The following is a 27,487-nucleotide window of genomic DNA, read 5'->3' as shown; positions in this document are numbered from 1 at the left end:
ATTAAATACCTTTTGTCTTCATTTTATAATCAATTATATTTTTCCACTAATCCTTCCTTCTTGAGATAAAACATGTCTAGTTATTAAAAAATTATCTAGTTAAGGGGCATGATAATTCTATCTTTTTAAATTTTGTTTATTTATTTATTATATTAATTATTTGTCTAAAAGTTAACAAGTACTAGAATTCGTCAATATTTCTTATCAAGATTATGATAACCAAAAAGAAAAAAGAAAACTTTATATAACTCCGGTTTAGAATTAAAAATTCTAGAAATCATGTTATCAACTTACATAATTTTAAAATATAAAAAAATCAGAATATAAATCACACAATTTAAAAAAAATTGTCGAGATTAATTTTATTAATGATCACCCAAACATGATTGATGAATCTGAAACCAATGTTTGAAAGGTAAAATGAGAAAACTATGATGCTGATCTGAGTTAAGACGGTATATATAAACGTCGCCTGAGAGATTCGAACTCTCGCGGGGAAACCCCATGTACTTAGCAGGCACACGCCTTAACCACTCGGCCAAAGCGACATTGAATATTCGAATAATGATAATCTACTTATTTAAAAGCTGTTTGTTTCGATTTTAAAAATTTGAAAGGCCTAAACGCCAACTCGTAATTAAAAATAGAATAACAAAGATCACCACTTTTTTATTGCTACCTAAATAAATTAAAAAGAGAATATTAAATTCGTATATACTATGCTAAAAGCCTTAGATAATGCAGAAGTATAAATAAAAATTCTGTATAATAAACAAAAGTTATGAAAAAAATTATGATTGTTTATCACCTAAACTTCTAACTGAAAAAATATTTGATGACTTGAATTTGTTGATTTTTCAATATTATATATATATATATATATATATATATATATATTATGATTGACTACGTTGTATTGATTGTTTGAATGAATAATTGGCATTAAATCAGAATTTTCTTTTAAAGTTTACAAGTTAAAGAAAATAATTTCACCGGTTAAACGAGTCGTTGAACGCCTAAAGCAAAGGATGATCAATTTTACTTAAAAACTTAAGTATGAAAAAATTCCAGAAATAAAGTAAAATAGAAACAAATAATCTATGTTTTTCTTTTCCTTAGTCAACTATTTGCATGTCCAAAACATCATCACAATGTTAACTCTCACTAGGTCAAGCATACCTAATACACAAATTGAACCTAGGTGTGAATTTAAAATACTCAACGAAATATGTTTTAAAAAAAATTCTTTTTTAGAAAAACGTAACACAACAGAAACTTGTTTAGGACTTCTATTGTGTTAAAAAGGATTATTTTTTTCAAAAAAATTAACGCAATGGAAACTTAACTAAATAAGATAACAAACTCAAATAATATTTTGTTTTTAAGTATTAATTATACTAAGTTATTATCTAATAAAATATTATATGAAATAATTGGCGCTAATGCCTCCTTTTATTTCTTTTTTTGTGAACGGCGCTAGTGCCTCTCTTGACTATATAATTGTGCGTTGGTTTTGATCTTAATTTTTTAAAATGATTTCTTTAATATAATATTTTTGTTTTTAGTTTTGATCTTTCATATTAATTTGCTTATGTTAATATTGTTTATATGACTCGCAGAAGGTCACTCCAACATGATAGATTATACGTCAATACTAAACAATAGCATACACACATTTGGAACAAAAATAAATTAATATATATTATAAGGATTATTATGACAAAAACAAAATCATAAAACAATAGTCATTCAGGAAATCAAAAATCTAAAAACTCTTGCGTGGGACGAGCTATTGTGTTCCCTTTGAGTTCATGAAGTTCACCTTCAGAACAAAGATCATCTGCCAAAGAAAGATTTCATTGCCCTCAAGTTTAGAGAGACCAAATCCAAAAGAGAAGAAAAGAAGCGCTCTTATGAAGCTTTTAAAGTGCAGATGGATGAGTATGATGCTTCAGATAATAGTTTGGAGGATTCACAAATGATGGAGTGATTCTGATGTCTAGAAATTTCAAACATATACTAAAAAAGAAAGGAAAATTTTAGTAAACCTCTAGAAGGAAAGACCCCATATTTAAGAAGAAATAAAGGAGGAGAGCAACACGATCATTTGCTTTGAATACAGAAAATCTGAACACATGAAAGTTGAGTATCCTCAACTAAAGAAAAAGAGTTATTCTGGTGATGAGAAAAAGAAAAGTATAATGGTCATTTAGATGACTTAGATAGTGAGAAAAGTAGTAGTTCAGATGATCAACAAGTTAATATATATTTGATGATCAACACAGATGAAAAAGTTGATGTAAAAACTTGTTATGAATTTGAAACCTCTTTTGTTGTTTCATCAGATGATGAAGAGGAAATGCCTTATGATATTATTCTTCAAAACTATAATGATTTATCTTCAGTGCGAAAAATTTAAAGAAAAAAATATAAAACATGTGTTCATGAAAACACCGAATTAAATAAATCAAATGAAGTTCTGGAAAAGAAGATCCAGAATTTGGAAGAGAGTTTGAGTCAGGCTAGTAAGACAAACGAATCTTCTATAGTTGAAAAGCCGAGAGAATAGGTAGCCTATCTTACAAAAGACTTTAGAAAGTTTTTCAAAAGTTTAAACACTTTAACTATGCTTTTAAGATTCCATCAACATGTCTATCATAAGTTTGGCTTGGTCTTAGAAAAAGGGATATCTTCCTCCAAGTCACAATCATATCCAAACACATGTGATTTTGGTGGTAAGTCTAAACATTTCAAGTTCAGATGCATCCATAAGAAGAAACAAATGTTTAAGGGTACTAATGTTGTTGACCCAAAAAGATTTAGGTACCAAAATCTCAAATTGTTCCTATTGGAGATATCCTTGATAAGAACATAGACAGTGGCTGCTCATGACAGATGATGGGGAAAGGTCTATGTTCCTTGACCTAAAGTCACTTGAAGGAGGAGTAGTTTCCTTTGAAGGCATAGGAAAGGAAAGATCACTGGTATAGATAAAATTGATATTACTTCTCCAGCCTCCATAGACAATGTCTTATATGTTGAAAATATAACTTGTTAAACATAAGTCAATTTTGCGGCAATGGTTATATTGTGTCTTTTAATAAAGACAAGTATATAGTCGAGACAAAAGATGTCAAGTTATTTTTCAATGCAGACGACACAACAATCTATATGAGATTGATCTATAGATCTTAGCAAACAAAATGTAACATATCGGATGTCTAGAAAAGATGAGAGATGAATTTGACATAAAAATAAAACTTGGGCATGTTAATTTGAAACATGTTTCAGAATTGCCTAAAAAGAAAAGTCTAAGATTGGCGAGAAAACTCATCTTTTCTAAGAAGTATGTCAACAAGGGAAAACATATTAAAACGTCTTTTAAATCTAAAGATGTAAAATAATTCAAAACGATAAAGGTGTTTGGGTACTTATAAAATAAAAGTGTTTGGATTTTGGTATCTAACCTTTTTATTTGATTTTGACACCTGATAAAATCTTTATTTTTTGAAAAAAATATGTTATGAAAATGACATGATTATTGAGTTAAAAGTTTTTAAATGACTTGAATTTATTGATGTGACACACTTTATTAATTATGTCATCAATTAATCATAATTAAATTGAAAAAAAAAATGATAATTTAAATAACAAAATCAAAATCGCCGGTTAAGGCTTCCTACTATTATTATTATTAAAACAAAAGAAAGAGATTGAAGGGAGGAGGAGAAAGAAAAGGCCATGGTTTCCAACGAGAGAAATGCTAAATCCTCCTACAGGTGAAGACCTTACAGCAATCATAGTGCACACACACACCTTACAGATGCCTGTGGCGGTAACAATACCCAGTTATCAGCACCGCATCTACGCTTTACTCTTCTCCATCACCAAGGCCAAGAAAACCACCATGGCCAGCACCAACAGCAGCAATTCTGGTGGGGCCTTCACCACCATCCAAGAAAGGGTCACTTTCGAGAAAGAGATCAAAAAGAGCAAGTTCATTGCCATTGCTGGCCCCATCCCGGACGAAAAATCTGCCATGTCTTTCCTTTCCCAGGTTCATTTCCTCTCCCTTTTCTTCCGCTTATTTTACTTTTTTCTTTTAAAGAAATCATTGGTTTTAAGTTTTGGCTTCCTTTATTATTAGGTACGGGATCCACGTGCCACCCACAATTGTTGGGCTTATAAGGTACCGTAAAGCCTTTTATTTATTTATTTATTATGAAACAATGAATGGTGGTTGCTTGTGTTTTTTGCCACTGCATTGTGTTTTTCCCAGGTTGTTTTATTGTCTTCCATTTATAATCTATGAAGCATGGACACCTTTCTAGTTCGTCCCTTGTCCGCGTCAAAATTCGTGCTTCATAGATTTATATGAATGTTTCACTCAAAAGGAAGGGTATAAGTAGGAAATGGTTTCAGCTATCATTGTGACAATTATAGTTTAATAGTCTCAGCCTAAAGGTGGCTGATTATACTTTGCTCATTAGCTAGTTTATTTACAAATTAAGGGTGTTGGTTGGATTTGGAACAGAGAAGAGGCATGGCATAAGTGAAGATAGAAAACATAATGAAGCATATTATGCATAAAACAGATAATGAATTGTTACTTGTCTGCACTATGCACAAAACAGATATTGTCTTCCATTAAGGGTGTTGATTGGATTTGCTCTTCTGTTTTTATTTTTTCTTGTTTTACTACCCTTTCATCTTTTATAACAGGTGGGGGATCAATACCGGTCCAATGATGACGGTGAGCCTTCAGGAACCGCTGGGAAACCAATACAAACTGCTATTGATTCTTCAGGAATAGATAGAGTAATGGTGGTTGTGATCAGGTTAACCTTAACCTTATTTTAACATTTCACGTGTACATATTAATGTCTATTACTTTGAATTAATGACCTGAGTTGGTTTGCGTACATTTGGTGTGTACCACTTTTTACCCCAAAAAATTTATGTTTTGAAGCCCTAATGGGATATATACATCCTTGTGATGTAGGAAGTTAATAAGGAAGCCAGGTGGCACCTAGTCTGTTATGATTATATTTTCGTGGGTATAGATAAGGGGTGGCAGGGAAAGGAAAAAATAACTTTTGTAATCTTTTTCACTGAATGCAATGAAACTATTTGGGTTCTATTCTTCCATTAGAATCCTTAAAGCTCTGTAGTTCCTCGAATATTCTCTATTCCTAGTTCTACCTTCATCAGTGGTATCAGCTTGGACCTTCCATTGGCAGTTATGGCAGAAGCAACTCGTAATCAAGCAGCGTTGCGGGAACAAGAAGAGCACTTGGAACACCGGATCACGTCAAAACTCGAAGCGTGCATAATGGAGATCACATCTTCAATACGGAAAGCGATTGACTCTTCCATCGATCGACGAATCTTGGAAACGTTACAAAAGAACTTTGATTCAGAGATTAATGCTATGGACCGAGGACCTCATCATAGAGACGAACGCCATGCAAATTCCAATTATTCTTGTGGAACGCGTTTGGCGCAAATTGATTTCCCACGCTTTAGTGGTGATGCAGTTCAACAATGGATCTACCAATGTGAAACGTATTTCGCGATTGATGGCACTCCTGCGGAATTTCGGGTTAAATTGGTTGTAATACACTTCGAAGGGAAGGCACTACAGTGGCATACCTCCTTTGTGAAGACTCTTCCAGAAGGTAACCTTCCTAAGTGGACTGAATTTACAAACATATTGATCGATCGTTTTGGTGAAGTATGTGACGACCCAATGGCTGAACATATGCAATTAAGACAGAATGGTACGGTGGTGGAATAACATGATCAATTTGATGCAATAAGTTCTAGATTAGACATAAGTGCTGCTCATTTGTTAAGCTGTTTTTTAGGAGGGTTAAAAAAGGATATTCAAATGATAGTTAAAATGTTTCAGCCTCAAGATGTAAGAAAGGCATTCCAATTGGCTAAACTGTATGAATCCGCTTCCAGTTCATACATCCCTACCAAAACCTTCCCTAAATTCCAAAAAACACAACCTAGTACAAAAGCCATTTTACCCACACCTAACCCTACCCACAAGCCTATTGATTCACAATTTACCTTAAACCCAACTCAACGACAACCTGATAAAAAACTCACACCTGCCTTTATGGCTGAGAGACGATCCAAAGGACTTTGTAATTTTTGTGATGAACCATATAGCCCCAACCATGCTTTAACACATAAGAAACTTGAGATTCATGTTCTGGAGGTGAGTGATACTGAGGAGGAGATTGTAGATCAGTTTGACAACACGTAGGAAGATGGTAGTACTTCTTTGGACCCTCAAATATCAGTTAATGCCCTGACTAGTGTAGCTAGTTTCAAAACTATGAGAGTGACTGGTTACCATCAGAAGAAACCCTTACATATACTCATCGACAGTGGCAGCACCCATAATTTTTTGGATGAGGGGGTGGCTAAGAAATTGGGTTGTCTTATAACAGACATTCCTACCTTAAGTGTGGCAATAGTTGATGGAGCTCGGGTAAACATTACTTCTACTGTTAAGCAGTTTTCCTGGATACTTCAAAACATTGGATTTACCTTAGATATGCTTTTTATACCCTTGGGTTGTTATGATGTGGTGTTAGGAATTGAGTGGTTAGTTACTCTGGGGGACATTACCTGGAACTTTGATAGGTTATCGATGCAGTTTTATGTCCAAGGTAAGAAATTGGTCTTGAGAGGGGCAGCAGGTGCAAGACTAAAACCGGCCAGAAAAAAACAGTTACAAAAGACAATTGCCTCAGGTGTGCATTTATCCATGCTGCAATTGTGTGACGCGGATAATAATTTCCTACTGCACTCATTAACCACACATGCTACCAATCAAGCTACTCCTGAATCTATAGAGGAGTTACTATTGCAGTTTGAGGACATTTTCCAGGAACCTACCAGACTTCCATCTAAGAGAAAAGGTTATGATCATAAAATTCCCTTGGTTGCAGGGGCTAATCCTATTAATAAGAGGCCCTATAGATATGCTAAGCAGCAAAAAGATGTTATTGACAAGTTGGTGCAGGATTCTCTTAAGTCTGGTATAATACAAAAAAGCAGCAGTCCTTTTGCAAGTCCTGTTGTCCTAGTTGGCAAGAAAGATGGCTCTTGGAGACTCTGTGTTGACTACAGAGACCTTAATAAGCAGACAATTAAGGACAGGTTCCCTATTCCTTTAGTAGATGATCTTTTGGATGAGTTGCATGGGTCTAAGATGTTCTCCAAAATTGATTTACGGTCAGGTTATAACCAAGTGAGAATGGAGAACAGTGATATCCACAAGACTGTATTTAAGACACATGGAGGCCACTTTGAGTACTTAGTCATGCCATTTGGCCTAACCAATGCACCAGCCACATTCCAAGGTCTCATGAATAATATTTTTCAATGCTACCTGAGAAAGTTCCTTTTGGTGTTTTTTGATGACATCCTAATATATAGCAAGGATTTACAACACCATCTCTCTCATTTACATATGGTATTGTTGACTATGAGAAGGAATTCCTTGTATGCTAAGAAATCTAAATGTTAATTTGGTGTAGAAAAAGTTGAGTATTTAGGCCATTTTATCACAAAAGATGGTGTGTCAACTGACCCTGCAAAAATCATGGTTGTCAAGAACTTGCCAATACCAACATCCTTGAAACAACTGAGGGGATTTTTGGGACTTGCAGGGTACTATAGACGGTTTGTTCGAGGGTTTGGTGGGATTGCAAGGCCTTTAACCAACATGTTGAAGAAAAATAATTTCCATTGGTCTGACGAAGCAAAAGCAACATTTCAATCCCTCAAGGATAGTCTGATTCAATCACCGGTATTAGCATTACCTGACTTCTCTAAGGTGTTTGTGGTTGAGGTGGATGCTTCAGGTTATGGCATTGGTGTTGTGCTGATGCAAAATCACCATCCAATTGCTTTTATCAGCAGAGTCCTCAATATACAACAACAATCACTTTCCACATATGAAAAGGAATTGTTAGCAGTAGTCTTTGCAGTCCAAAAGTGGAGGCATTATCTATTGAATAGTCACTTTATTATCAGAATAGACCACAGAAGCCTATAGTATATACTGAGCCAAAGGTTGATGACATCCTTCCAATAGAAATGGTTGGTAAAATTGATGGAATTTGACTTCATAATTGAATTCAAACAGAGAAGAGAAAATTTAGCAGCTGATGCCCTATCTCGATAGGAAGCCGTAGACTATCAAACAATCATAACTCTCATACCGGAAAGCAACATGTTGAACAGAATCATAGCTCTTGGCAGGCTGATCCTGGCATTCAAAAATTGATCCAAGATTTGCAAACCGATGCTTCTTCACATAAACATCATACTTGGAACCATAATGAACTCAGAAGGAAGAGGAGATTGGTAGTTGGGAAGGATCTAACTTTATGGAATGATTTGTTACAATGGATACATGCTGGTCCTACTAGTGGCCACTCAGGTAGGGAAGCCACATTGAAGAGGTTGAAATCAGTTGTATATTGGAGAGGCATGACCAAGGATGTCAGAATTTTTGTGCTCGACTGTGAAGTTTGCTAGAAATGTAAATATGACAAATCTGCCTATCCGGGTTTGCTACAACCTTTACCAATTCCAGAGAGGATATGATAACATATCACCATGGATTTTATTGAAGGTCTAGCAAATTCCAAAGGAAAACAAGTGATCTATGTGGTAGTGGAAAGATTAAGTAAGGCGGCCCACTTTATGTCCCTAACACACCCCTACACTGCTACTGAAGTTGCTCAATCCTTCTTGGACAATGTGTTCAAGTTACATGGTTTTCCAGACTCTATAACCAGTGACAGGGACCATATCTTTGTCAGCCAATTTATGAAGGATTTGATGGCCTTTCAAGGGGTTCAGTTACAACTCTCTCCAGCTTATCATCCACAAACGGATGGTCAATCCGAGGTGGTGAATAGATGCTTAGAGACATTCTTAAGGTGTATGTATTGTGATGTTAATCATGAGTGGTCTAAATGGCTTTCGCTGGCAGAATGGTGGTACAATACCAACTATCACACTTCCATATAGTGCAGTCCTTATGAGGTTATGTTTGGCCAGCCTCCTCCAATTTACCTTCCTTATTTGTCGGGTGAGTCAAAGGTGGAGGTAATTGACAGAAGTTTGCAGAAAAGAGAGGAGGCATTAAAGTTAGTAAAATTTCACATGAAGCGGGCTCAGGAGAGAATGAAGCAATTAGCAGATAAGAAGAGAAGTGACAAATCACATGAGATTGGTGATATTGTGTATGTTAAGCTCCATCCATACAAGCAGATTTCAGTAGCATTCAGACCTAATGCAAAGCTAGCACCTAAATACTTTGGACCATTTCAGATCAAGGATAGAATTGGGGCTGTAGCTTACAAGTTGAAGCTGCCACAGGGGTCTAAAATCCATGATGTTTTTCATGTTTCACAGCTTAAAAGGCATGTTGGTGAAGCACCAGTTTCAAATTTTCTTCCTACAGATTCTGATGGTGTTATGGGAGGCAAAGAACTTCAACTAATTATGGATAGATCAACTGTCAAGAGAGGTAACAGGGCTGTCACAAAGGTGTTGGTCAAGTGGAAACACCAATTAATCGAAGATGCTACTTGGGAGTTCTTCTATGATTTGAAGATGACGTATCCAACTTTTAATCCTTGAGGACAAGGATGTTTTGAAGGCAGGGGAATTGATGTAGGAAGTTAATAAGGAAACCACGTGGCACCTAGTCTGTTATGATTCTGTTTTCGTGGGTATAGATAAGGGGTGGCAGGGAAAGGAAAAAATAAATTTTGTAATCTTTTTCACTGAATGCAATGAAACTATTCGGGTTCTATTCTTCCATTAGAATCCCTAAAGCTCTTTAGTTCTTCGAATATTCTCTAGTCCTAGTTCTGCCTTCATCACCTTGAGGTGTGAAAAAATCAGGATTGTTTTTTTTTTTTCTTTACAAAGTTCCTTATGGCATGTGCTTTTGGATGGTCTTGTACATAAGCCAATGCTATGTGAGTTAAGCACTGAGTTGTTTTGTTTTGGTGCTGGCTGGATTTGGATTATAATTTGTATTGTGATCTATATTAAATTTCAGATATTTTGGGGGTATCAAATTAGGCACCGGAGGATTGGCCAGGGCTTATGGAGGAGTTGCATCAGAATGCTTGAGAAACGCCCCAACTTGCTTTGTGAAAACTAAGGTGGTTATTTTCTTAGTCTGTTATGTGTCTACAGTTTTAGGCTTTTAGCTGTACCGAGGAGTAGGGGTGTTAAAAAAAATTAGTTCAGATTGAACCGAATTGTAACTGAACCTAAATTGAATTGACTTTTTTCTCCGAACTAGTTCAAGAAAAAATAAGTGCACTATTTTATAAAACCAATTCGGTTAACCGAGCTGGTTTTTACAAACCAAACTGGTTTTTATTTTTTATTTTTTTATTTTAAAAAAATAGTTCAAAAAGTAGTTCGAAATTAGTTCAGCCCATAGAACTAGTTTAAAACGGGTTAAAAACTAGCTAAGTTTAGAACCAGTTTTTTAAAACCAATTCGCTTTTAAACTGGTTTCTAAATCAGTTTGACTATTTGGATATAAAATCAAACCGGTTAAAACAGTTAGAAAACAATTCGGTTCGGTTTTTTTACCGAACTAGTTTTTGCACACTCCTACCGAGGAGCATTTCACTTTCTTGAAGGCCTTTTAAACTCATTATGCTTGCTTATGGTGTGTCAATTTATGAATAATCTTGTTAATAAAATTGCTAGATGCACAAGCAATAATGTTGGTACACCTAACAACACCCTTGGATCACCTATCGAATCAGATATGCATTCATTCAGTCCGGAGAAACCCAGTATAACCTGACCGATTTTCTAGTTAAATCTTCGACTCGGCGGATCGTGACTCGTCCCGATCCATCACTTAACATGATGGTTTTTGTGCTTCCCGAGAAGTTGAACATATTGCTTTGGGGTGTTGCTAGGTGCACCCAGCATTGTTTTAAAATTCTAGAACTGCCCATGCCTTAAAGTAACATACGGATCAAGTTGATCCGCAAGTAAGTTACGGATCAAGTTGATCCGTATGTTACTTGCGGATCAACTTGATCCGCTAGTTACTCGCGTATCAACTTGATCCGTACGTTACTATTTTTTATTTTTATTTTCCTTTTAACCTTTATTTCATTAAATTTGAATGATAATTATTTAAACCAATTTTCATTAAATTTAAACCAATATTTTAAACGAATTAGTTACTTCCATAATAAATTTACCAACCATCACACTTCCATACAGTGCAGTCCTTATGAGGTTATGTTTGGTCGGCCTCCTCCAATTTACCTTCCTTATTTGTCGGGTGAGTCAAAGGTGGAGGTAATTGACAGAAGTTTGCAGAAAAGAGAGGAGGCATTAAAGTTAGTAAAATTTCACATGAAGCGGGCTTAGGAGAGAATGAAGCAATTAGCAGATAAGAAGAGAAGTGACAAATCACATGAGATTGGTGATATTGTGTATGTTAAGCTCCATCCATACAAGCAGATTTCAGTAGCATTCAGACCTAATGCAAAGCTAGCACCTAAATACTTTGGACCATTTCAGATCAAGGGTAGAATTGGGGCTGTAGCTTCCAAGTTGAAGCTGCCACAGGGGTCTAAAATCCATGATGTTTTTCATGTTTCACAGCTTAAAAGGCATGTTGGTGAAGCACCAGTTTCAAATTTTCTTCCTACAGTTCTGATGGTGTTATGGGAGGCAAAGAACTTCAACTAATTATGGATAGATCAACTGTCAAGAGAGGTAACAGGGCTGTCACAAAGGTGTTGGTCAAGTGGAAACACCAATTAATCGAAGATGCTTCTTGGGAGTTCTTCTATGATTTGAAGATGACGTATCCAACTTTTAATCCTTGAGGACAAGGATGTTTTGAAGGCAGGGGAATTGATGTAGGAAGTTAATAAGGAAACCACGTGGCACCTAGTCTGTTATGATTCTGTTTTCGTGGGTATAGATAAGGGGTGGCAGGGAAAGGAAAAAATAAATTTTGTAATCTTTTTCACTAAATGCAATGAAACTATTCGGGTTCTATTCTTCCATTAGAATCCCTAAAGCTCTGTAGTTCTTCGAATATTCTCTAGTCCTAGTTCTACCTTCATCACCTTGAGGTGTGAAAAAATCAGGATTGTTTTTTTTTCCTTTACAAAGTTCCCTGTGGCATGTGCTTTTGGATGGTCTTGTACATAAGCCAATGTTATGTGAGTTAAGCACTGAGCTGTTTTGTTTTGGTGTTGGCAGGATTTGGATTATAATTTGTATTGTGATCTATATTAAATTTCAGATAATTTGGGGTATCAAATTAGGCACCGGAGGATTGGCCAGGGCATATGGAGGAGTTGCATCAGAATGCTTGAGAAACGCCCCAACTTGCTTTCTGAAAACTAAGGTGGTTATTTTCTTAGTCTGTTATGCATCTACAGTTTTAGGCTTTTAGCTGTACCGAGGAGTAGGGGTGTTAAAAAAAATTAGTTCGGATTGAACCGAATTGTAACTGAACCTAAATTGAATTGACTTTTTTCTCCGAACTAGTTCAAGAAAAAATAAGTGCACTATTTTATAAAACCAATTTGGTTAATCGAGCTGGTTTTTACAAACCAAACTGGTTTTTATTTTTTATTTTTTTACAATCTAGGAGCATTTCACTTGTTTTTGCCGAACTTGTTTTTACAATCTAGTCCTTCTATTCGCCTGTAGAGCTCTTCATTGTTGCGATTCAACAAACGTTGCATTTGTGTAGTCATCGCGTCCAGTAATAAGCGTTGAAATCCGTTCAGTTGATGATATACACCACCATTGTCACCAGCTCCTGCCATAATTAAGGAACAAAGAATTTTACAGTAATTTAAAAAAAGATTCAGGACCTCACCACACTCTACTCACGTGTTTCTCTCTTTGATGATAGTTCACTCGTGTTTGATGCTCTCAATATAGGTTTTTGTGTAATGTATTCCCTCTTGCCTTTTACCACTCGTGTTCACTCTTAAGTTCCTGGATGGACCAAATTAGACACACAAGATAATATAAAATAAAAGGAAAGACAATATAATTATCACAGACTGACTAACAGATTTGATTTGGGATAACAACTTGGATTTGATTTGGATAACATATTGGATTTGATTTGGATAATATATTAGATTTGATTTGGATAACAGATTAGATTGGATTTGGATAACAAATTAGATTTAATTTGGATAACAGATATGATAACAAATAAGATAACAGATAGGATAACAGATAAGATAACAGATATGACAAGTAAACTTCAAATGCTTATAACTTTTGTTACGGTTGTCCATTTGAGGCCCACTATATATCAAAACGCTCAGAATTAAGAGGAGAATCTAGATAAGGGAATTTGGTCCACGATTTTCTTGCCAACTCTAATCGCCTCAATTTCGTGTTCAAAGATCAAATACCCACTTTTTTTTTCAAAATTTCTGCAACTTTTTTTTACTTGAAACAGAACTCAAACAATTTTTTTTTACACAAAGTCTGAAAGACACAAGAAACAAGAACAAGAACGAAAATAACAGAACAAGAACAAAAACCAGAATGCAACAAGACCCAAACAAGATGTAAACAAGAACGAAACAAGACACAAACAAGAACGAAACAAGACACAAACAAGAACGCAAATAACATAACAAGGACAAAACACGAACCTGGACAAATTAAAAAGAAAAAGAATAGGATAGGATAGAACCTGTATCAAGAGCCGAAGCTCTGATACCAGATGATGTGAACCTGACTAGGAGTGGATCGTTTGATACAGGCTACGAAGTTTTGGATGACGCCACTTCCAGTGAAGGAAGATAAGTCAGGATAGACGCCACAAGGATTACCTTGATAAGTCTGAGATTGGTTCAACAAGAAACCCAGAGAGAAGCTCTCACCAAATTTTATCAAATGCCAAAAGTTTTTTATTGAAAACAAAAACCAATACTTATAGTGTATCTGAACAAAAAGATAAAAATAGACATGGGCCTTCTAAACAGTTTGGGCCAAAATTACAATAAATAAAAATTATAACTAAAAAACATATTTAACTTGGGCCTTCAGCAACAATTAATAGTCTTGATAGTGTCTCTACCTCTGGGCCTTCATCCTTCTCCACTTGGGCCTTCATCCTTCTCCACTCGGGGGCTTTGTCCTTCTCCACTTGGGCCTTCGTCCTTCTCCACTTGGGCCTTTAGCCTATATTTGGCCAGTTTCAGGATTCTCATCAGTTTGTCCATCTGTTTAAGGATGACAAGTGGTAGAGAAAATGAGTTTCGTGCCCAGTTTGGTCCACAAGGTCTTCCAAAATTGGCTTAGGAACTTAGAATCCCTATCTGATACAATGCTTTTGGGCAAGCCATGTAGATGCACCACTTCCCTAAAAAATAAATCTACCACCACACAAGCATCATTCGCTTGATGGCAGGGTATGAAGTGAGCCATCTTTGAGAACCTATCAACCACAAAAAAAATAGAATCCCTCCCCTTCTTGGATCTTGGGAGACCAAGCACAAAATCCATAGAAATGTCGATCCAAGGAGATTTAGGAATAGGTAATGGAGTATATAATCCATGATGCATGACCTTTGATTTATCCTTTTTACACACTAAACACCTATCACAAAATTTATGCACGTCATGTTTCATATGTGGCCAAAAGAAATGTTCATGCAAAATGTTCCATGTTTTAGCAACTCCAAAATGTCCCATCAAACCACCCTCATGAGCTTTTCTAATAAAAAACTCAAGCATGGAACTCTTAGGCACACACAATTGCTTATCTTTGAATAGGTAACCATCATGTCTAAAGTATCTATTATGAGCACCCTTTTTACATAATTTAAACAAATTAAAGAAGTCATCATCACAAGCATACAACTTCTTTATATGATCAAATGCAAGCATCTTAGTTTCAAGCATGGAAAGTAAATAATACCTCCTAGAAGAGGCGTCAGCCACAACATTAGCATTGTCTTGCTTATGTTTGATCACATAAGGAAATTGTTCTAGATACTCTACCCATTTGGCATACCACTTATTGAGTTTGCCTTGGCCCTTTAGATGCTTAAGGGATTCATGATCACTTGCAGTGATGTTATTGATGGCTCTACAATTTGTGCATATTCTCAAAGTTTCATCCTTCTTTGGCACCAAGATGATGGGCATAGCATATGGGCTCAAGCTTTCTCTCACCCATCCTTTTTCCATCAAGCTCTCCACTTGCCTTTGGATCTTTTTTGTCTCTTCTAGATTGCTTCTATATGCTGGCTTATTTGGTAAGGAAACTCCTGGCATGAGATCAATTTGGTGCTCTATCCCTCTCAAAGGAGGTAACCCATAAGGGGGGGGGGGGTCTTTGGGAGAAGATGTCCCCAAACTTCTTCGGTAATTCTTCCACACCAGAGGAAAAGAACTAGCAATAGAAGACAAACAATAATCATGAGGCATTAGTAAATACATAGGTAGCCTAGCTAGCAACACTCTTTTCACCACTTTTTTTCTCGTGAACAAGCTCTGTATTTCTCTCTCTTAATTTTCATCTTTTTTTCCAGTTTCACTCTTTTTTTTATCTCCATTCTTTTCTTTCTTTTCTCCCCTTTCATGTTTCTCTCTTTTCATCAATTTTTTTTCTCTTCTTTTCTCTCTTGTTCTCTTTTCACTCTCATTTTTATTTGATTCTCACAAACCTCACTTGGAGACAAAGATTTAAGGGTAACCTTTTTCCCTTTATGTACAAATGAAAATTTGTTTGTAACACTATTGTGGACAACATCCCTATCATACTGCCAAGGCCTTCCAAGTAAGAGATGGCTAGCCTCCATAGGGACTACATCAAACAGTATCTTATCAACATATTTTCCATTGGAGAAACATATCAAACCTTGTCTATCTACAACTAGCTCCCCATTCTCACTTAACCATTGTAGTTTTTAAGACCTAGGGTGAGGGGAAGTTTTCAAAGCAAGTTTTCCAATCAATCTTTGGCTAGCTACATTAGTGCAACTACCCCCATCAATAATCAAAGAGCATATTTTCCTCGTGACCATGCACCTAGTATGAAAAATGTTCTCCCTTTGAGTTTCATCTCTATCCTTGCACACACTCCCCATTAACCAACTAACCATCAAAAGATCAACTTTCAGGGGCTGTACATCACATTCACTTTCACTCTCGCTAGAAGAACTAGAAGAAGAAGCACTAATGATATTCCCATTACCCAATACAACCATAGTCCTTTTGTTAGGACATTAAGAGATAATATGACCCTTTCCCAAACACTTAAAACATTTAGAACTCACCTGTGAAGAAGTGGGAGTAGGGTTAGAATTATTTTTACCAAGGGCAACACCTTTTTCATGAGATTTGAATGAAAGTCCTCCTTCCTTCTTAAATGTCTCCTTATCTTTCCAAATTGAAGAGCCATAAGGGGACTTCTTGTATGTTTGCTTCCTCTTTAATTGCTACTCCACCTTGATAGCTTGATGAATGAGATCTTCCACAGAGGCATAGTGGTGCAACTCTACAATGTCTTGAATCTCCCTATTGAGACCATGCAAAAACCTTGCCATGGTGGCCTCTTAAGACTCCTCAATTTGAGCCTTAATCAAGGAAATCTCCATCTTTGTAATACTCATCCACACTCCTATTTCCTTGAATTAGTGTTTGGAGCTTGTTGTGAAAGTCTCTCCTATAATAGGACGACACAAATCTCTCTCTCAAAACTCTCTTCATGTCTTACCAAGTATTACTCAACGACCTTCTCATCCTCTCAACTTCACTCCTCACTTGATTCCACCACACTAAGGCATATCCCTCAAACTCCAAGGAGGCCAATTTGATATTTTTTTCTTCATTGTAGTTGTAGCAAGCAAAGACTTGCTCAATCTTCATCTCCCACTCAAAATACACTTCCGGATCACAAGTCCCTTTAAAAGTAGGGATCTTCACCTTCACTCCCTCAATCCCTTACTCTCTTTGCCTACCTCCATATCTTTTATGATTTCTTCTCTCCCTATACCTCTCATTCCTCTATCCTCCCTCATCTTTTCCATGAGAAGAATTAGATGATTTTTCCTCTCTTCTTCGCTCTATATTTTCAATCCTCACACTTAAAGCTTTATTACTCCTGTGTATTCTTCCCAAACTCTTATTATTCTCCTTTCTCATTCTCTCCATCCTTTCTTCATTGTCATAACTCATTATTCTCATTTGATCACCAAGTTTAATTATCTCCACCATGAGCCTTGCGGTTTTTGGAGATGGTGGAGTAGCATCTCCACTTGTAGAAGCCATACCTAGAAGAAAAGTTAGTTCACAAGTAAACAATAGAATAGGACCTCACCACTCGACTTAATGTTTCACTCAAGTTCACTTGTGTATCACTTGTTCAAAGCTTTTTCTTTGATAATATGCACTCTTGCCTTTTAGCACTCTTGCTTCTTTTCAGTTCTCATGCAGAACCTTCAAGCTCAAAATCAACAAGTATTCAATGTAAAATATGTCACAAATCAAAACTCAACTCAAGAAGCCAAGAAAAGAAATACTCTAAGAGTGCATTTGGATAGAGAATTTTAATTGAGAAAAGTAATTTATCAGAGAATTTAAATTTCTTTAATCTAAAATTCATTGTTTGAATGTTTTTTTATGAAGAATTTAAATTTTTGAAATTTTAAAATAGAATTTTAAACAACTAAAAATGTAAAATTTTAATTTCCTTTTAAAAGGTGAGAAATTGAAATTCTCTTCTTGATAGAAGAATCTTCCAAAAGGTTTGTGTACTTCCTTTATAACCTTGATCCTCTCTTCCACCTGAAAGTTCCCGAAATCCCATTCTCGAATTCACAACTCTTCCCTCACGCCAATGATCTTCTTCTTCAAGAAACACCGTTTGAACTCGTGGAGCGTCGATCTAGTGCGGGCATAGGGAGACACGTAGAACTGCACCCGCCAGTTAGGGGAGCGGTCGCCGCTACCTATCACGTGGTGGTGCTCGTCGGCGTGGAGGGCCTGGGTCATGCCTTGTGCTGTTGACTAAATGTTATGGTCGGGTATGGTGGTGTACGCCGTCGTGTCTTGGTTCCCCTGCGACTCCCCATGCCGCATCAATATTCTTCTCTTTAGAAGCACACCAGTCATATCTTCTCTTATCTTTGCATTCATTTTCTTTCACCCTCACAATTTTAATTTTTTTTATCCACACAAAATTTTGAAAATAAAAGAATTTCAATTAAAAAAACTAAGGAATTTTAAAGACAAACAAAATAATGAAAGAAATACTCAAAAGGAATGCTAAGACAAACTAAAAGACTCTAGAATGAAGAAAAGGATTGTCCAAAAATTAAACTATATTAGATGTAAATAATCAACAAGACACAATTTTTTTTTTGAAATAAAAGTATGTAAAAACAAGAAAGACTTTGAATGAAGATTTTTTTTTCATTTTTTTTCTTCCTTTTTTATTATCTCTGCACTTTTTTTTATTTTGGCACACAATTCAAATTTGAATGCAGATGTGATTGGAAAAATCCAAATCTAGACAGAATTTTGCCTCCAAATCTAAAAACTTGATTTCTTTCTTTTCTTACTTCTTTCTTCCTTTTTTTTTGCACAAATTTTAATACTATATTAAAAAAAGATAAAAAGATACTCGATACACTTCAAAAAAGAAAGATAAGAAAGATAGATTCAAAGAAACAAAACAAAGGAAGATGAAATAATACTATTGAGTTAAACAAATAAATCAGAGAACAAACCAAGGAGAAAATACACATGAAAAAAAACACTAAGGATAGATAACATCTTATTTCAAGAACCAAAGTTCTTATACCAATTAATGAAATCCTAATTTGCGGATTCAATTTTTAAAAGAAAAAAGCGGAATTAGAGAAGAAGATGAAAATAATAACGTCACACTCTTTGAAAATTGATTGATAAGTTGAGAATGATTAGACACACGGAATAAAATTCTTTGATAAAAACCTAAAGTTTCACACAAGAACCAAGAGAGACACTCTCTTGAGTGTGTTTAACCTGAAATTTCATATAAACGGCCAACAAAGTATTTAAGAGCCTATCTATAACTCCTACTAATAATCCTAGATTAGAACCCAAGATCCAGTAACATTAAAAAGAAAGATAGCAGTCCACAAGTCCGTATAATTAAAAAGTGAAAATAAATCATATTATAAAAGTTGGCTAAAATAGTTAAGCTTTGCTTTTTCCTCTCATTCTTCCATGAGAGAATTTAGTGTCAAACTCTTCTTGAAATCTCTTACTCCTTGTTCTTATTCTATTGATTCATTCATCCATGTTGAGCCTAGCCAAAACTCTCATCCTCCTTGTTCTTATTCTATTGATTCATTCATCCATGTTGAGCCTAGCCAAAACTCTCATCCTTGATACACAACGTATCACCTTTGTTTAAGCAAGACACCAATGCATTTTGAAAATATAAAAAAATCAAGTTTCGTGTATGCCGATGGCCTAATTATTAATAAACTAGTATCATAAAACCAAAAAATCCTCCTCCGTTTTTATCGTCTGTTTTGTAACTGAACCAGATCTAGTCAAGTTCGTTCATCATAAAAAAAAACACTAGTCGCACGTCTTACCAAAGAAATTAACCAAAATTCAAAATGCATACACAATTCAGTTACTAGTCACTGTGATTACCCAACTAACAAACAACAAAAAACATAATTAGCAAAAATTTAGAATGTCTTTACCCTATTCAGATACTAGGCGTTATGGTTCCAACACTCTTCGAGCATCATCAAGTCAAACTCATAACTCATATTCCAGCAAATTGAAGAACAGAACCAAATCTTCTTCAACAAGAGAATCAAAGTCCTTCCAGCTATTCATAAGTGCAAGATATTTCCCAATTACCTCTCTAAAACCCAAATTAGTCTTCCTTCCAAAAAGTATAATTCATTCATTATATACAATATTACAATAAGCAGAAGCGACATTGCAAAACTGCAAAAATACAAGCAATGCATGCTTCTTTTCCTAAAAACAACAACAAAAAACACATAATCAACAAGAACCCTAATAAGTTAAACTTTCCCCCCTTTTCAGATTCTCCCAAAAAATTGTGACAAGAACCACACACTACCTCACCCCATCCAAATCAGATTCATCATTATTAGCATCAACAACAAACCCTTTCTTTTTCATTCTATTAGCCACCGTTTTAACCCTCATCCTCTTCCTCGCCCCATCCCCAAAACGACACCGTTCGCCGCCGACCGGATACCTCACCGGCAAGCTCACGTGGTAGCAGTAATACTCCTCGTTGCCCGCCGCCACAGCCTCCGGCCGCGGCGACGTCACCGCCGCGCCGTGAAAAGTTCTCTTGCAATTCGAACACCTCAACGTGCAGTCCTCGTATTTCCGTTCGTACTCGTGTAGGTACCAACAGTAAGGGCACATTGTCCAAAACGATGTCGTTTTTGTTTTGGCGGCGTCGTTGATCTCTTTATCGAAGCGCGCCTTGCGCGTTGGGTCTGAGAGAACGAACCACGCTTCTCGCACGCGCATGAGAGCCTCATCGGCGAAGGGGAGCTTGTTCTTGTTAGGGTCGAGGAGCCGCACGAGGGTTTTGAAGTGCTGACGTGTCAGGTCGCGGTTGTCGCCGTCGCCGGGGAGGAGGCGGAGGATGGAGTACCAGTCGTGCGGGTGGGAGGGGACGCGGCGGCGCTCCGCCGCCGCGAGGACGTCCGCCACCGCGAGGATTTGGTCCACGTGGAGGGAGACGTTCGGGTCGGATCTTGAGATTTTGTTAGCGGACACGTGGCACGCGGCGAAGCTGCGGCACTTGAGGAGGGATAGACAGGGGCGGAGGACGGAATCTTCGGACCCGTCGTGGGTTCCGTTGTTGTTGTTAATGTTGTCTGTTTCGTGTTTCATTTTTTTTTTTTTTGGGTATTCTGAGAAGGGGAAGTGGAAGGACTATGTGGCGGAAAGTGACGGTTTTATATTCTGGTTTTTGGGTAAGGTCCCTCAATTTGAAATTTTGATGGTAGGTATGCTCCTTTTATAATTAAATAGTTGTAAAAGAGGTATTTCATGCTTCTATTTTTATTTAATAAAAAACAGTTAAAGAAAGTAATAATAGTAATTTTTTAGGAGAAATGATAGTAATTACATCTTAAAAATTTATAAAAAAATATAAACAGTTATATATATTAAAGAATAATTTAGGAATAAAATATATATATACTAAGGAGGATAATTTTTTTTATTAATAATTATAGATAAAGTGAGACTTTTGTATTTTATGATTTTGTTTTGTTATAATTATAGATGGTTTGATTTTTAGTAAATTACACTTACACTTTACGAGGATTTATGAGATTATACATGTATTAACTCTAGATTAATCTCTATGTCAATTAAAATCAAATTATTTTCTGTTAACCGAAGAAAAATAAAAAATTCTAAGGTTTTCTCTTAAACCAAAATTAATCCTTTCTAAGGTTATATCAAAACATTTTGAAATAGATTAAGGGTTCCTTTGTTACACTTTTTCATAAAAGAATAACTTGTTTTCTTTTTTAAAAAAACGTAATCATTTTTTTAATTTTTAATGCGCTTGTTTTAGTTCTTTAAAATAATCAGTAGATGGAAAAAACATCTTATTAAGATTGAAAACTATTTTGAATGAGTAATTTCTGTATGAAGCTCGAGGTCACAAGGGAGGTATTGGGATCTTGACTTCAAGGTATGATCTCTCGTTTTCTTTGGTTGACTCAACTCCCCAATGTATAGCTTTTGCAATAAAGAAGTGCAATGTGAGTTAGTATTGTTCAGTAGTGTACGTGTTGCATAACCCAAACCTTGGTTCTTCTTTCTAGGATTATTTGACTACCCTAGGGAAAAATTTGAATGGCCCTTGGCTAGCTACTGGTGTCATGAATGAGATTTGTTATTCCAAGAGGTCTTAGGGGGAAAGTTTGCTTTTTCTAAAGCTTGCAAGTTTGGGGTAACTATTGATAACTACAAACTCATTGACATTAATACTAGTGGTTGTTTTTTCACATGGAGGAAAAATATTCACAATGGGAAACATATACGCAAGAGACTTGATTGTATGTCAAACACGAACTATAGGATTGTCTTTCCTCATGTGCTTGTAGAGTTTCTCGCAACCAATAACTCTGACCATAATCTTATCATGGTTAGTTGTGTTAAGTCTCATAACAAGAAGATCAAGACCATTCAGTTTTTAGGTGGCATGGACTATGAATCTGGACTATGGAATTCTTGTTTCGAATACTTGGAGGAAAACATTAGGGAATATTCTGTTGGAAAATATTTTCTTATAATTTAAAATTTAAAATTTAAATATATTTTCTTTATTAATTATGTTTTGTAAAGATAAAATGTTTTTAGAACTAGTCTATGTGAAAAATTAAAAGCATCTCATTACTTATATTCATATATTTTAGGAAATTATCTTTTATTTGATCAAATTCATTTGTGAACGTTACGAGTCTTTAAAATTAAGAAGTTTGTTAGTTGGTTTTTATTTTCTGTTGTTTAACGTTATTGTTACAAGTATTTTGTTGCTACACATTGGTGACTGGTTCCCTCTATATATGTAGCTCCTTGCTAAAAAAAATAAACATGTGATAATACAACACACAAAACAATAAAATGAACACTTGGGTGAAGTTTTATATTCTACACGTCATATTCTTAATAGAGTACCTTATAAAAAATATTAAAAAATTCCTTATGAGCTATAGAGAAAAAGAAAACCTAATCTGAAATATCTTAAAGTATGGGGTGTCTAGCAAAGGTTAACATCCCTATTTATAAGAAAAAGAAAATTGGACCAAAAACTGTTGATTATGTTTTTGTTGGATATTCTTTGCATAGTACTACTTATAAATTCTTGGTTGTTAATTCATAAGTGTCCAAAATTTCTAATGATACTATTATGGAATGTAGAGATATCACTTTCTTTGAAAATATTTTTCCTTTGAAAAATAAATTTTCTAAATCTGTTTGTGATACTTCTTGTTCTAATTTATCGTCTTGTAGTAATGCTAATAAGGACATTATTTTTTAACCTAGGAGGAGTAAAAGATCTAAAAAAGCTAAGGATTTTGGTTCTGAATTTTGCTCTTTTCTACTTGAAGATGATTCTAAAACTTATGGTGAGGTCATGAGGTTTATTGATGCACCTTTTGGAAAGAAGCAATTAATGATGAAAATAGTTCTCTTAAAACTAATAAAACCTAGTTTCTTACTGATTTTCCCCCTTGTTGTAAAAGTATAGATTGTAAGTAAGTTTTCCGAAAGAAATTAAGAACTGATGGGTCTGTAGAAAAATTTAAGGCAAGACTTGTTGTGATTGGTTGTAAACAAATAGAAGGTGTAGATTTCTTTGATACATATTCTCCTGTTTCTAAAGTTACTACTATTAGAGTTTTAATTGCACTTGTTTGTGTTTTTAATTTGGAATTTCATTAAATGGATGTAAAAATTGATTTTTTAAATGGTGATTTAAAAGAAGAAATTTATATGAGCCAACCTGAAGGTTTTGTAGAATCGGGTAAGGAAAATAAAGTTTGTAAACTTGTTAAATTTTTATATGGTTGAAACAAGCACCAAAGCAATGACACCAAAAGTTTGATCAAGTTGTTCTTTCATTTGATTTTCAAATCAATAATATTGATAAATGTGTGTATGTGAAACAATTTGATGATAGTGGATGTGTCATTTTATGTTTACATGTGGATGACATATTGATATTTGTCAGTAATATGCATTTCATAAATGATTAGAAGTCCTTCCTGTCTAGTAATTTTGATATGAAGGACCTTGGTCCCGGAGATGTGATTTTGGGTATTAAGCTTACAAAAAAAAATGATGGCATGGTTTTAACCCAATCACATTATGTTGAAAAGCTATTAAAGAAGTTTAATTATTTTGATGTGAAACATGTTTCTACTCCTTATGACTCATCCATTAAGTTAAAGAAAAGTTTGAGTAAAGGAATTTCTTCACATAAATATTCTCAAATTATTGGTTCTTTGTTGCATTTGACAAACTTCTCTGGACCTGATATTGTATATGCAGTTGGTAGATTAGGAAGTAATTGAGAGGTTTAGTGATGCAAATTGGATTTATGATTCTGATGAAACAAAATCGACAAGTAGTTATGTCCTTATTTTAGCTGGTGGTGCAGTATCATGGAAATCTGCTGCTACTAGTGAGGCTGAGTTTCTTAAAAATTTGTTATGTGATTTGCCATTGTTGAATAAGTCTATACCTCCAATTCCAGTGCATCGTGATACTCAAGTTGCTATATCTAAAGTTACCAGCAAAAATTTTAATGAAAAAAGAAGACACTTAAGAGTAAGACATAAGTCTATCAGAAATTTGATTTCTCATAGTGTCATTTCTCTTGACTTTGTCAGGTCATTAAATAATATTGGAGATCCGCTTATAACAGGGTTGACACACCAACAAGTACTTGAGTTGTCGATGGGAATGGGACTAGAGCCCATTATTTAGTTACAGCAATGGACATCCATCTCCGTGTGATTGGTGATCCCATGAATGGAGTTCAATGGGTAACAACGAAATTGCTTGTTGACTAAAGTACACCAAAATAAAATTTTGTGGAGTTATTTCATTTCTCATTCCTATGACGAGGTGTATTATAATTTGTGACAATATTAAGGTTGAGGTATTTATATGTGTATTTTTTGTTAAAAAAAATCTCTTAATGAATTCAATGACAATTATTGTAGGGGTGGAGTCACAAACCACTCTTTGAGGATTCACCTAGTGAGTGTGGTGGTAGGGCCACCACTGTGAGATATGGATTAATCTCTAAGTGACACTCACGAAACAAGATACATGTGCAAGACCGTGTAACGCGCTACCACTGATTAGAACCTAAATGAACGTCAATATTGTAGGGGTTGTGTACTAAAATCTGGTTAAAGAAGGTGTAGTTCAAGACAATTAAGTTACTACATTTTCTCGGGTGGAAATTCATAAACACTAGATATAAGGCTCAAACCCGGAAGGTTCCTTATACTGAAATACAATATCACATTGCTCTTTCTTTTACATTTCTATACAAATTATATTTTTTTAAAAATATTTTAAAATTTTAAATTATGTGGGGGAATGTTAGTAAATATTTTTTTATAATATAAAATTTATAAAAATATATTACTTATATTAATTCTATTTTTATAAAAAAAATATTTATTTTAGAATATGTTACATAAAATTAGAATTCCTATCTTTTAAGATTTTGCTTTAAGTGGGTCAATGGTGTTTGTTATGTGTTTGTTACTTTTGTTTTGTTGTGCATGTTGGTTTCCAACGGTCATGTAGTTTTCCATTGAGATTTTTTTTTTGTTGAATAAGGGGGTCTATGTCTATATATATCTCTCTCCTCTTCTAGCAAAAACATACAAACAGAAAAAACAATTTTCTTTTTTCTTTTCCTTTCTTATACAAATTATCTTTTTGCAAGTAAGAGCTTTGGTGTTAAGAAGGTTTGATGATCCTTTTACTACACACGATTATAATTAACAGGTTGTCGTATCTTGGGGGAGGAGCGCAATCAAAATTTTATACCAGTGGGAGCATTTTCTCTCAAAGGATAGCATTTGTGCGTTTCAACTCAAGCTAATTAAAATTCCTCCCTTTAATTATTTTCCTTTGTGCTTATTGTATATTATATTGCATTGTTGATTCATGTTCTGTCATATTCTGAAGTTACTTTGTTATTGTTGTTTTGTTAGGAAATTGAAATAAATGAGAAGAAAATGTAAAGCCTTAAACTAAATAACAATAGCAAAGTAACTTCAAAATATGACAAAACATGAATCAACAATACAATATAACATACAATAAGTACAAAGGAAAAAAATTTAAGGAAAAAAATTTAATTAACTTGGATTAAAGCGTACAAACGCTATCCTTAAAGAGAAAATGTTCCTACTACACTGGTAGAAAATTCTGATTGCGCTCTTCTCCAAAGATATGACAACCAGTTGGTTGTGATCATGTGCAATGAAAAGATTCTCGAACCTTCTGGATACCAATATTATTGCTCTCAAAAAGATAATTTTTATAAAAAAGAAAAGAAAAAAAAATATTTTTCTACTAGTATGTTTTTGCTAGAGGAGGATATATATATATATATATATATTAAAAGCAAAATCTTAAAATATAAAAATTTTAATTTTACGTAATAGATTCTAAAACAAATATTTTATTTTATAAAAACATAATTAATATAAATAATATATTTTTAAAAATTTTAAATTATAAAACAAATATTTACGAAAATATTCATAAGCTCAACGCATATTGTCGATGAATTCACCAAATTTAATGATGAGACATTTGGAAACATCTTTTGTCATAAACAAATTATTGAAGCCAAGTTAAAAGGTGTTTCACAGAAAACTTGGTGTTAGATATACTTCAGATACGACTTATCTTGAGAAGGAATTGGAGAATCAACATGGCTTGGTTCTTACTCAAGAGGAGATGTTGGGGTACCAAAAATCCAAGGAACAGTGGGTTGAATTTGGCAATATTTTTTCACACTCAAACCTTGATCAGAAGGAGCATGAATACTCACGTGGTAGCAGTAATACTTCTCCTTTCTCGCCACCACCGCCTCCAACGACGGCAATGTCCGCCACACCGTGGAACGTCCTATGACAATTCGAACACCTCAATGTGCAATCCTCATAGCGTCATTCGTACTCTATGAAGCACGGACACTCCAGTCCCTTGTCGTGTCCGGTGTCCGACACGCGTCCGCGTCCGTGTCAGACACCGACACGACACCCGTACTACGTTCTATATTTTGGACATTACAGGTGTCCACGTGTCCGTGTCGTGTCCGGTGTCCGTGTCGGTGTTGGTGCTTCATAGTTCGTACTCGTGTTGGTACTAAAAGTAAGGGCACATTGTTCAAAACAACGTGTTGTTGGCAGCCTCGTGGACCTCTTTGTTTCATTATTCTCTTTTGGTATTAGGAGGGGAAATGAAAGTGACTGGCAGAAAGGGAGGATTTTATATGCAGTTTTGAGCAAAGTCCCCCAATTTGAAATTTGGTGGTGAATATGTTCCTTTTATAATTAAGGTGAGACTTTCGAAATTTATGAAGTTTTTGAAAATAAATTCGCTTTTGAATACTCAAAAAGCGAATGTTAATAATTTCAATTTTTTTAATTTTCATTTTTATTTGATTTTTATATTTAGAGACAATCCTAATCGAGACATATTTGGACACTAAATATAAACACTCCCAACTAAAATTTGAACATTGATTTGTGAAGTTGTGAGGGATTAGTCAATTCCAATAATTTTATGATCAGATCAAATAATTTTACCTAAATATCAATTCACAATGAACCACAAATACTCCCAA

At 35.0% G+C, this 27,487-nt stretch overlaps 2 protein-coding genes and 1 non-coding gene across 4 annotated transcripts; 1 reads left to right on the top strand and 2 right to left on the bottom strand.

Moving 5' to 3' along the window:
- Window positions 1-466: 466 nt before the first annotated feature.
- TRNAS-GCU lies at window positions 467-548 on the bottom strand. The gene has a single exon. It is a non-coding gene; the product is annotated as a tRNA-Ser (tRNA).
- Window positions 549-3,687: 3,139 nt separating this feature from the next.
- Window positions 3,688-24,761, top strand: LOC114423090 (IMPACT family member in pol 5'region-like). 2 transcript variants are annotated; one of them, XM_028389708.1, is made up of 5 exons: window positions 3,688-4,057; window positions 4,148-4,189; window positions 4,723-4,838; window positions 10,106-10,211; window positions 24,495-24,761. In XM_028389708.1, the coding sequence occupies exons 1-5, from the start codon at window positions 3,761-3,763 to the stop codon at window positions 24,504-24,506; spliced, it is 573 nt and encodes a 190-aa protein (XP_028245509.1). In that variant the 5' UTR covers window positions 3,688-3,760; the 3' UTR covers window positions 24,507-24,761. The 2 variants fall into 2 exon arrangements, with proteins under 2 accessions (XP_028245509.1, XP_028245508.1); XM_028389707.1 differs by lacking the exon at window positions 24,495-24,761 and having other exon boundaries at window positions 10,106-10,350.
- LOC114423089 lies at window positions 19,967-21,061 on the bottom strand. Its single transcript, XM_028389705.1, has one exon. The coding sequence runs from the start codon at window positions 20,971-20,973 to the stop codon at window positions 20,176-20,178; it is 798 nt and encodes a 265-aa protein (XP_028245506.1). The 5' UTR covers window positions 20,974-21,061; the 3' UTR covers window positions 19,967-20,175.
- Window positions 24,762-27,487: the final 2,726 nt, after the last annotated feature.

This window comes from Glycine soja, chromosome 8, assembly GCF_004193775.1.
Source record: "Glycine soja cultivar W05 chromosome 8, ASM419377v2, whole genome shotgun sequence".
Taxonomy (NCBI): domain Eukaryota; kingdom Viridiplantae; phylum Streptophyta; class Magnoliopsida; order Fabales; family Fabaceae; genus Glycine; species Glycine soja.
The sequence above is the reverse complement of the archived record's forward strand: the minus strand, read 5'-3'. Positions and strand labels throughout refer to the sequence as shown.

Bases quoted from the DNA above. Each gene is read 5' to 3' on its own strand.
- LOC114423090 (XM_028389707.1), top strand. From the start codon at position 3,761: ATGCTAAATCCTCCTACAGGTGAAGACCTTACAGCAATCATAGTGCAC. The intron at 4,190-4,722 runs GTACCGTAAAGC...CTTTTATAACAG, and splicing joins ACAATTGTTGGGCTTATAAG to GTGGGGGATCAATACCGGTC. The intron at 4,839-10,105 runs GTTAACCTTAAC...ATTAAATTTCAG, and splicing joins GTAATGGTGGTTGTGATCAG to ATATTTTGGGGGTATCAAAT.
- LOC114423089 (XM_028389705.1), bottom strand. From the start codon at position 20,973: ATGAAACACGAAACAGACAACATTAACAACAACAACGGAACCCACGAC.